General features: G+C 37.2%; 1 protein-coding gene across 1 annotated transcript in view; it reads left to right on the top strand.

Annotated features, from left to right (window-relative positions):
• The window catches only part of LOC107669260 (immunoglobulin-like domain-containing receptor 1), a 49,155-nt gene that overhangs the window by 5,386 nt on the left and 32,283 nt on the right, over positions 1–11,486 (top strand). Inside the window, exons 2-5 of the mRNA XM_016461442.1 lie at positions 8,519–8,544; positions 9,260–9,388; positions 9,850–9,996; positions 10,080–10,199. Coding sequence (XP_016316928.1) covers positions 8,519–8,544; positions 9,260–9,388; positions 9,850–9,996; positions 10,080–10,199 — 422 coding nt within the window. The remainder of the gene's footprint in view (positions 1–8,518; positions 8,545–9,259; positions 9,389–9,849; positions 9,997–10,079; positions 10,200–11,486) is intronic.

Here is an 11,486-nt window from a genome sequence, read left to right on the forward strand (position 1 = left end):
CACGCAGAACATGCAGGATTCATATTTAAATAGTATTTTTGCAGCTTAATATTTACAGATACTAGTCCATATCGCAACTCTATTTAAGTGTACTGACCTACTTTTGATTAATTCATCCAAACTTTGACAAATTCCGTGACATTCCGCGTCATACAGTAAATTCCATTTATATGACTGGATTCCGCGATTCCATCCGCGTTTTCCGCATCGCGGAAAACAGACATAATATTGAGGTGTTTTGCAACTTCAGTGCAACGTTAGTGGATTGGGATCTATTGCAATTTAAGCAAGGTCTGCTGCTGCCTTACCTTTGAGAGACAACTGATGCGTGATCACTGAAGCAGCTCCAGTTAGCAAGCGCTTTCGTGCAGTAGGAGATCTTGGAAAATGCTAACTTTAGCCTGATAGCACTGAAAGCGAACGTCCCACACTCCCTGCAATCGCCATCCAAAGCCACGCCCCCTTAACGCATTTACGCTCACAGACCAGAATTCCAGAGACAACATTACTACAATAGGCTACATCAGTGGTTCCCAATTCCAACCCATGTTCCGAAGTGAGGTAAACTTCAATGGATTTCCCAGGGTCAGGGAGTAGGGAGCAATGAACACTGTGTAGGGATCATATCGATCGGAACACAGTTCATGCACGTAGCTCACTTCTAACGAGCTGGCGCGAGGACTAGGGTTGGGTACCGAAACCCGGTGGGTACCTATGTAACCGGTATGTACTAGAACCCAATCAGAACGCAGATTTCGGTGCCACTTAAATGCTTGAGCGATCGAAAGTGTTCTCCGAAACGGATGTAAGGATCACCGGCACCACACATGAAAAATAATTTTTCGACTGAGAAAATTCACGAAAGCAAGTCGGAAAGGGAAATGAGAGCATCCGAGGAGCACGTGAATGCAGTAATTACACTTGCTCTGATGGCAGCAGGTAGATACCGTTAGCTAGCTAAGCTAAACATTCTTAAATTAAAATGCCTAAAGCTAGGGTGACCATACGTCCTCTTTTCCCCAGACATGTCCTCTTTTTGGACCTACAAAAATGCATCCGGCCGGGATTTCTTAATTGCCCAAAATGTCTGTGATTCGGCTGTTCTCTTAATCCCGCTCCCGCTGAATCTCTGACCATTGCTGCCTGCTCCCGCAACATGTGTTTCGCTCCCGCGATTTGCGTATCCAATCCTTTAAACATTCTAATATTGTGTATAATTTTGCCGCATCAGGGAGCCACTCTCAGGATGCGGTGTATTTAAATATTTTTGAATGAGCGTTTGCGCTGTTTACTTTCACTTTCGATTTCGCGATCACACGGACTCTGTGTAAAGGGAGCACATCTTGCAAGATACTCAAGCATGGTCTTGTCAGTCATCTCTCCTTATTCTCGACCTGTGATCAGTCAAATCTGACTCCGGTAGTTCTTGCTGGATGCAGGGTTGCCAAGTCCGCGTTTTTTCCACAGAATTGGGCTACTTTTAACCTACAGCTCTTGTTGGATGCAGGGTTGCCAAGTCCGCGTTATTTCCACAGAATTGGGCTACTTTTAAACTGTTGCCATGGGTTGATTTTCCCAAGTGGGTTAAAGGTTTGAAATATTGCATAAATTACATTTGACTGAAATGCTTGTATTGAAACATTTTGCATTCTACCTATGATAAAACTTTCATGGTCTTCTATATTAACTGTCCCCTCCTGGTGGAATGACCTGCCCAACTCAATCCAAGCTGCTGAGTCCTTAATATTTTCAAGAAACGGCTGAAAACACATCTCTTTCATCTTCATTTCACCCTCTAACCCTAGCACTCTCTATTATAATGCTAATTCTAATTTTATCTCCGTTTTTTTTTTATTAAAAAACTTGACCCTCTAACATTTGCACTCTCTATTCTATTTCTATTCTAACTACTTGTTTTATTTATAAAGAAAGAAGAGCCTCTAACACTAGCATTATCTATTCTTTCTCTATTCTTTCTATTTATTTTTTTTATTTATTATAAATAATGACCTTCTTACACTTGTATTATCTATTCTTTTTCTGTTCTATTGACTTGTTTTAATTTTATTTAAAAATGACCCTCTAACACTAGCATTCCCTATTCTATTCCTTTTCTATTCTTTCTACTTGTTTTCTTTTTATTTATTATAAAAACAGCAAACAAACTTATACTTATACTGTTAGGCAAAGCCCCGCCCATGAACACCGCCTCCTACTGTCCTCTTTTTGAAAAACGAAAATATGGTCACCCTACTAAAGCTATACTTCCCTTGTATTGACTTGCAATGAGAAGCGTTTCTAAACCTGTTGTCCAACAAAAGAGAACACTATAAACTATAACGTCCACAACTGCTTCCTTTTGTGATCTGATGTAGCGTCTTGTCACAGAATGAGGCAGAAAATAGAAAATATACTGTAAAAAGCATATGGAAAAAGACTAGGTTGATTAGCAATGGATTATAAATATACTTAATTATGATGAAAATACCAAAGATGGCTTGAATAACACAAACTATACATTGTCGCAGTCGAGTGTTTATTGTCTTTGTTTTATCATTCAAAACGTTTATATCTTCTGTTTACTCAGTTACAGATATAATAGTGATGCCTTTGTCCATATAAGGGATTTCCTTTCCTGAGTTCTGTGATGCACATGTGGAATTTCTGCGCGAGGGCGCCCTCTAGCATCCAGTATGAATGATATGAATGAAAAATGTGTTTATAGAGCTCAATAATGGCCAATCCATCCTATTTTGGGTATTTATTTATTTATTTAAAGTATCAGTTTAGGCACCGGTACCGTTTTAAAAGTATCGATTTTGCACCGGTATCATAAAAAACCCAATCGATACCCAACCCTACTTAAGACAAAACAGAACTGCTACTTTCAAATAAAAGTATTATCAATTGGGATATAAACTGTAGTAGCACTGTTAAGAAATCAAACAAACAGCATGAGAAATGATTATTGATTTCAAATATGGTCAGGCTACTTAACATCCATTAGTGAATTTACCATCATTGCATAACAAAGGCAAGGTGCTTGAACGCGCTTTTTATAGTTACCTGACTGATTGCTTTAACTGATCCACTCATAAAGCCAACTCAGAAATATTCCACAAACTCCAGCTATCAAAACACAACTGGCAGATTCCATTAAGATTCAAAGCAATGGACCTACTAGTCATCTGAAATACAACCAGCAAGGATGAAGTTTTTACCCTGAAACTGGAAATAAGGACACTGTGACAACTACTTTTCTCTTAAAATAAAACAAAGTTATGACCAAAGAATAGCCAAATTCAGGCTATTCATTGGTCATGCTAACCACTTATTTGATCAAAAATACAGAAATATTATTTCAATTTAAAAGAACTGTTTTCTATTTTAATACATTTTAAAATGTAATTTATTCATGTGACAGCAAAGCTGAATTTTCAGCAGCCATTTTACCAGTTTTCAGTGACACATGATCCTTCAGAAATCATTTTAATATGCTGATGGCACTCAAGAAATATTTCTTATTAATATGCTGTGTGCTTAATAAATATTTTTGTGGAAACTGATACTTTTTCCCAGGATTGTGTGATATATAGAAAGCTTAAAAAAACAGCATCTTTTGTATCATTATAAAAGTCTTTACAGTTAGTTTTGATCAACTTAAAAAAAAAAAAAAAAGGCTGACTCCAAACTTTTGAACGGTAGTGCATGTTGCATGCATTTTTTAAGCCAGGCCTAACTACAGCTCCTCTTTACGTCAGACGTTCAGCATAAACACAAGCGCGCACGCCCTCTCACACACCCACATACAGGGAAGTGGTCAAGAAAGAGTTAATCCTGAGTCATTCTGAACACCACCCTGCCAAACCCATATAACATACAAATTCTCTCAGAGTATAGGAAACATCGTCCATGTATTCACGCTGTTGTGGTCCTCACGCACCACCTATTCAGGCCTCTTGACATTAGTCTGTGAGCTGGAGAGCTGGTTCAGTGGTGACAACATGATGACAGCGAGAAGAGGGTGAGCCACAGGACCTGATTGTGACCTATACACATATTAAGAGCATGCCAAGAAAATTAAGAGCGCTACCTGTCCTGTGACTGTCATTATGATGATGCATATTTAAACGCCATTTTAAATGATAATCTACATAATAGCCTCAATCCAACCATCATGGGGACAACACCTAAAAGGTGTATACAACACCTTTTCTTCACCTATTCTTAGCTGTTAAATATCTTTTTCCATGACTTTTGTCTTCTGTCATGTAATGACCCCAACCAATATGAAGTCAAACACACAGCTGCCACTTAAAGTGGTAGTTTACCCAAAACTGAAAATGATGTCACCATTTACTCACCCTCACGGCGTTCCTAACCTGTATGTCAAAAGACAATATTTTAAAGAACTATTTTGGTCCATACAATGAAAGTCAATGGGGTGCAAAACAACACTAGACTCCTAAGATTTTTATTGTATGGACACAAACAGTTATTCAAAATATCTTCTTTTGTATTCCACAGAAGTCATACAGGTTTGTAAAGACAAAGTGTAAGTAAATGACAATTTTCATTTTCACATTAACTAACAAGCGTGCAGCCTCAGTGGCCAAACATTTTCCCACAGTGCGCACCATTCCATTGCCATCACAAGAGATCTGCATGGCAGTCTTGTGCTTCAGTTTCTGCCAATACTTCTGTGCCTGTCACAGATCTGGACGGACTTTAAGGAAGCCACTGAGCAAACAAAGGGGTCCCCTCATCTGTTTTTCTTACACTGTCAATCCTCCAACCTCCCCACTTGTGCAAATCCATCCTTCAGCAATCAGCATCAAATGAACAACTGCAAACTCATTACTTCTGTGATGCACATGTGGAATTTCTGCGCGAGGGCGCCCTCTAGCATCCAGTATGAATGAAACAGACATTAAATGTGTTTATAGAGCTCAATAATGGCCAATCCATCCTATTTTGGGTATTTATTTATTTATTTAAAGTATCAGTTTAGGCACCGGTACCGTTTTAAAAGTATCGATTTTGCACCGGTATCGTAAAAAACTCAAACGATACCCAACCCTAGCGAGGACTGGATTAACCGCTGAGCTACATCATGTGTCATTCACCGGTGAGAAAACTTTAAAAGTACTACAATACCAGGAAGGAAGATCGGGTTGTTGAATACAGCCATGGTGCATAATTTAGAGGAAATATTTAGAAATACAAAATGTTAAAGACAAAAATGATTGAACTAATATATTAATATATATACCTTGAACTAATATACTAATATATATGCTATACTATATATATATATATATATACTAATATATTATACTATTTTATATATATATATATATATATATATATATAACAGGGCTGTGTATTCCCTAGTTGCTGGGAACATTGTTTTCAAACAATTACTTGTATTAGATTATGTATTCGGTTATATACAGTATTTATAGACTATTAAAGACTACTTTTTGTAAAAGTTGACATTTAAAAGTTGATTTGAAGTGTCAGTTGTTGCATTATTATAGCAGTCAGATATGGACACAGCCACACAGGGAACGCATTTTGTTACTCATACTAGCTGCATATAATAACTTGATCACTGATCAGTCACACAAAACTAATCAGAATATATATTGAAGAAGGGCACCTCAGCCAATGAGGGCAGAGGGGCAGTGGCTCTAGCCACTGGGCCACCCCCCAGTGCACGGCCCTGGCGCACACGCAGAGAGGCGCGTTTCGAACAGCGCAGGAACACCGAACTGAATCCTCTTTCGCATCTCCTTGCATTTGAACAGACACATACACATAAAATTATGACAAAATACCCATCTTATGTCTTAAGTGAACAAAAACCACTGAGAAAGAAATTGGATGTGTATCATTATATTGGATCCGTGCATCAGGTCTTAAAGGGATAGTTCACCCAAAAATGAAAATTCTGCCATTAATTACTCACCCTCATGTCGTTCCAAACCCGTAAGACCTCCGTTCATCTTCGGAACACAATTTAAGATATTTTTGATGGAATCTGACAGCTCTCTGACCCTCCCATAGACAGCAAGGGTACTACCACGATCAACTACCACGATTTTGGAGAGTATCCACTGAACGCAAACAGCTTGTGGTGCGGCTGACACAGAACAACATACACTGTTTGCATTCAGTGGATACTCTCCAAAATGGCGCAAGGGTGACGCGGAGGAGACGAATTGTTGAATAAAGTAGTTTTTTTTTTTTCTTTTGCGCACAAAAAGTATTCCCGTAGCTTCGTAATATTACGGTTGAACCCCTGATGTCACATGGATAATTTTACCGATCTCCTTGCTACGTTTCTGGACGTTGATCGTGGTAGTACCCTTGCGGTCTATGGGAGGGTCAGCGAGCTGTCAGAATGCATCAAAAATATCTTAATTTGTGTTCCGAAGATGAACGGAGGTCTTACGGGTTTGGAACGACATGAGGGCGAGTAATTAATCACAGAATTTTCATTTTTGGGTGAACTAACCCTTTAAAGGGACAGCAGCCTATAAATACCTGCTGCAGTAATGCCCATCAAACAACAAAACACAGCTTTGACAAAGATTAATCTATATTTAATTTATACAGTGCACACTATGCAGTGTTATTTTACACTTAATTATTACATTTCTATACCTGAATACTACCGACCTTATTTTATTTATAACTTTGTTCTGTTGTATTTATCTATGCTTGTAATTTGCATTTGTTCTCATTTTTTTTTACTGGCTGTTCACTTGTCTTTAATCATGTTTGAACTTTCTTAGTTAGGTTTGTAGTTTTTGCTGTGGTATCAAAAAAGTACTTAGTTTTAATAAATGGAAAGCAAAGTTAAATTGAAATATATTTTTCTTGCTGATCCGATCAGTGACTCAAAAACCATATGATCCAAACCATAAGTTTTGTGATCCGTTGAACCATTACAAACCTGAGTAATAGTGAACTATACTAAACTAGAATCAAACCTGAGTGTTGAACCAGAATCAAACCTGAGCGATGGTGAACTACACTCAAACCAGTGATAGTGAACTAGTCAAACCTGAGTGATAATGGACTATAGTGAGCTAGAATAAAACTTGAGCGATAGAGAAATTAGCATTAACACAATCCTTGTGTAGGGTTGAGTATCGTTTGGGTTTTTTTCGATACCGGTGCCAAATCGATACTTTTAAAACGGTTACAGTGCCTAAACGGTGCCTGAACCGATACTTATTATAAATAAATAAATAAATAAATTCCCCCAAAAAATGATGGATTGGCCATTAGCACTATAAACACATGATGTCTGTTTCATTCTTACTGAACGCCAGAGGGCGCCCTCGCACAGAAAATCCACATATCCAGTCACAGAAGTAGCGTTACTCATGACCCTCCAGGAAATCCCTTATATGGACAAAGGCATCGCCATTATAGCTGTAACTGAGTAAACAGAAAATATAAACGTTTTGAATGAAAAAACAAAGACAATAAACACTCGACTGCGACAATATAGTTTCTGGTATTTTCATAACAATTAAGTATATTTATAATCCATTGCTAATCGATGTATTCTTTTTACAGTAGCCTATGGAGCATATTTTCTGCCTCATTCTGTGACAAGAAGCCACATCAGATCACAGAAGGAAGCAGACTTGAGTTCACGTGCATTTTCTCAGTTGGGAAATAATTTTTCGTGCAGTGCCGGTGATGATGTTTCTTACGTCCTTTTCGGATAACCAGAGGACAAATATTTCAATCGATCGCTCAGGCATGGCACCGAACTGAGGCACCGAAATCTGCGTTCTGATTCGGTTCTTGTACATACCGATTACATAGGTACCGGTGCCATATTGGTAACGGGTTTCGGTACCCAACCCTATTCTTGTGTGACTGATGTCACATGGACTATTTTAACGATGTCCTTACTATGTTTCTGCACCTTGAATGTGGTAGTTCCCTTGCTGTCTATGGAGGGTCAGAAAGCTCTCGGACTTCATCAAAAATATCTTGATTTGCGTTCTGAAGATGAAGAAAGTCTTACGGGTTTGGAACGACATGAGGGCGAGTAATTAATCACAGAATTTTCATTTTTGGGTGAACTAACCCTTTAAAGGGACAGCAGCCTATAAATACCTGCTGCAGTAATGCCCATCAAACAACAAAACACAGCTTTGACAAAGATTAATCTATATTTAATTTACACAGTGAACACTATGCAGTGTTATTTTACACATAATTATTACATTTCTGTATCTAAATACTACAGTTAGACCTTATTTTGTTTGTAACTTTTTATATTGTATTTATCTATGCTTTATTATTGTTTATTTTGTTCTTATTTTCTAATATGTAACGGGTTTCGGTACCCAACCCTATCCTTGTGTGAGACGCCCCAGACTCAGTGTTTTCAATATATCATGAATTAAAAGAGCCTGCTAACTAGCTAATTTAGCTTCTTTTTTTTACTATTGTAAAGTAGATCTGGGTGATATATCAAATATTAGAGGTATTATCGTGATAATCAAATATATAATTACAGGATATTGTGAATTGAATATTGTTGAAAATTAATGTGCCAAAGATGGTACCAATAGGCAGTTTCACTCCTGCAAACTAGCCAAGAAGTTCTTATGTGTTCCAGCATCTAGTTCCCCATCTGAAAGAGTTTTTAGCGCCAGTGGGAACATAGTGTCATGCCACAGAGCATCTCTTAAACCAGAAACTGTTAACAGACTTGTGTTCTTAGCTATAACTTGTGAAACACTTGCATAATTTACCCCGGCTCCACAGTGTGGAATATAGTATGTGAATTACATTGTTCCAAAGAAGCTGTCAAAATGCACTTTTTTTTTTCTAATTGTTAGTTACATGTGTTAATTTAGTAAAAAGAAGAAACTGTGTGTTTTGCACGTAACATTTTGAATGTAGCTGTTCTATCCTAATCATTTTTAATGGGGCAGAAGGATATCACCTATTTAAGTATTCTGGAGCAAATGCAAAAACATTGAGATCTATCGATTATCATAAAAATTTGGAATAATATAAAATTTTATGTATATTGCCCAGCCCTACTGCAAAGTGAACTGAATGAGACCTGACTTTTGTTATTTGTCAGCTAGTTTGATTTCCATGAAGTAGACAATTTTTTTTGTTATTGATTAGTCATTGTTGTCCTAGTACAGATATTCCTGTGGTGATGATGGGGTAAATGAGTGTTTTCTGTGATTTTGCTGACTGTATGTTTGTGTTCGATCAGAGGCTGATCTGGTCATCAATGAGGTAATGTGGTGGGCTAACGGGATGTATTTCTGCTCTGTGGAAGCACCTGGAGACACAGTCGGAGATTCAGACCAAGAGATGAAACTTATAGTGTACCGTAAGTTAATTACCTGATTACTGTACTAACATGAGTGTGTTCATTAAACTCTACAGAACAAAAACCCTTTAACACAACGACAAAAAAATCATGAATGGACACTTTATAATTGTACAAATTATAATAGTATAATTATAATTCTTTTAAAAATAACGGACACGTTAAAAACTTTTAATTGCATTCAAAATAGGAGCAAACTCATACTCAATTACAACATGTAGAGATGCTTATAAATCACCACACATGAACACATGATTAGGACCAATCATGGAACAATTACATGAGAGAAAAGACAAACACAACAAGATATAAAGTAGCAAATGACTGGAACTGACTTTAGTACTTCAGTGAAAATCCTGGACTGATTTGTGTAGATGAATGGAGCCGTATCATCATGAACAGATAAACATAGCCTAATCATCAGTGCATGTCTGAATGTGTGTTGTGGTTTGTTCTGTTAGATTGGTTGACGGTTCTCCTCATCATCCTCGGCGTGCTGGCACTCATCATTCTCTTCTGTATCTGTTGCTGTCAGTGCTGCCCGCAGAAGTGCTGCTGTTATGTGCGCTGCCCCTGCTGCCCTCAAACCTGCTGCTGCCCCGAGAAAGGTTCAAACACAAAAACCATCAGCTTCTTTCACTGAACACAGAGATAAAGGCACTCTCCATAATGCCCTATTATGTCTGTTTAGCGGTGATGCAGCACAGGCTGATGAAGGAGGCGCAGAAGGCCATGACGCCGTGGCTGAACGGACAGCCAATCTACACGCCGATGAGCAACCACAGCTCCTCTTACCAGATGAACCCATGCTGTACACAGGTCAGAAACTGTGATGTATTTCACAAGAGGAATAAATGGGGAATTGAATGGTTGGTTTGTCTAGACTTTAACCCTATAAAGCCTGACATAATAATATGAAATCAATTTTTTAAATGGAACAGTTTATTTAACCTTTATACAAAATAAAATAAAAAGTCTGCGAGTGTGTATTTGATCAATCAATGTCGGTGTCATTTTATTGATAAAGCACTATTTAATACAACATCTGTTGACCAATATGTGTGTATTTGATCAATCAGGCTTTTATGGCTTATTTAGTAAGAATATTGAGGGGAAAAAAGTTCAGTTTTATTCTGAACTCAAACAGTTAGAGACTCAAACTGAGCAAAAATATGCAACATGGTACAGATGCTGATATTTATATAGACAAAAAGCAAGATAAAATTCTGATAGTTTGTAATGTAAATGTATTTATAACAGTATAGCAGATACTTAAAACCTTTTAGGCGCCAGGGTTTTTTGGAAAAAATGCTGGATTTTGACATAAAGATTTCAAAAGCGTGTGGCTTGAAAGGGCTTAAAGATAGAGATCTACTGTAAATTAGAAAAATGTTGGGCATGACCGAAAATTTATGTGGGGTGTAAATATACTCATCTAATTTGCATATTATGACGTCATCAGGGGCGGCCATCTTGAATTTAATAATATTCAGGAAATAGTAGATATTGAATTGATGTTTGAACTTATTTGCATGTTTTTTTTTTCTTTTTATCCTCATTCCAAATGATCAGAAAAGAGCAAACCAACAATAAAACAGGAGAAAGTACTAAATTATTACTATACTATATAGTAGTAAAACGCATGTGAACAGTAACCTACTTTTTGATCAGTTCATCAGTAATATTCAGGAAATAGCAATCGATCAGAAAAGAGGAAACCAACAATAAAATAGGAGAAAGTACAAAATTATTAGTATATTACTATACTATATAGTAGTAAAACGCATATGAACAGTAACCTACTTTTTGATCAGTTCATCAGTAATATTCAGGAAATAGTAGATATTGAATTGATGTTTGAACTTATTTACATCGTTTGTTTTTTTTTTTTTTCTTATCCTCATTCCAAATGATCAGAAAAGAGGAAATTAGGGATGTTCCGATCCGCCTTTTTCGCCTCCGATATCGATATCGATTCCGATACCTAGGGATACTGATACCGATCCGATACCAGTGAAGTTTTTTCCCCTCGTTTAAATAAATGTAGAATTTATATATCTCTGTGTGTGGAACTGATAATCATTCTTTCACAATCTAC

Source organism: Sinocyclocheilus anshuiensis, unplaced genomic scaffold (genome assembly GCF_001515605.1).
Source record: "Sinocyclocheilus anshuiensis isolate Anshui unplaced genomic scaffold, SAMN03320099.WGS_v1.1 scaffold596, whole genome shotgun sequence".
Lineage (NCBI taxonomy): Eukaryota > Metazoa > Chordata > Actinopteri > Cypriniformes > Cyprinidae > Sinocyclocheilus > Sinocyclocheilus anshuiensis.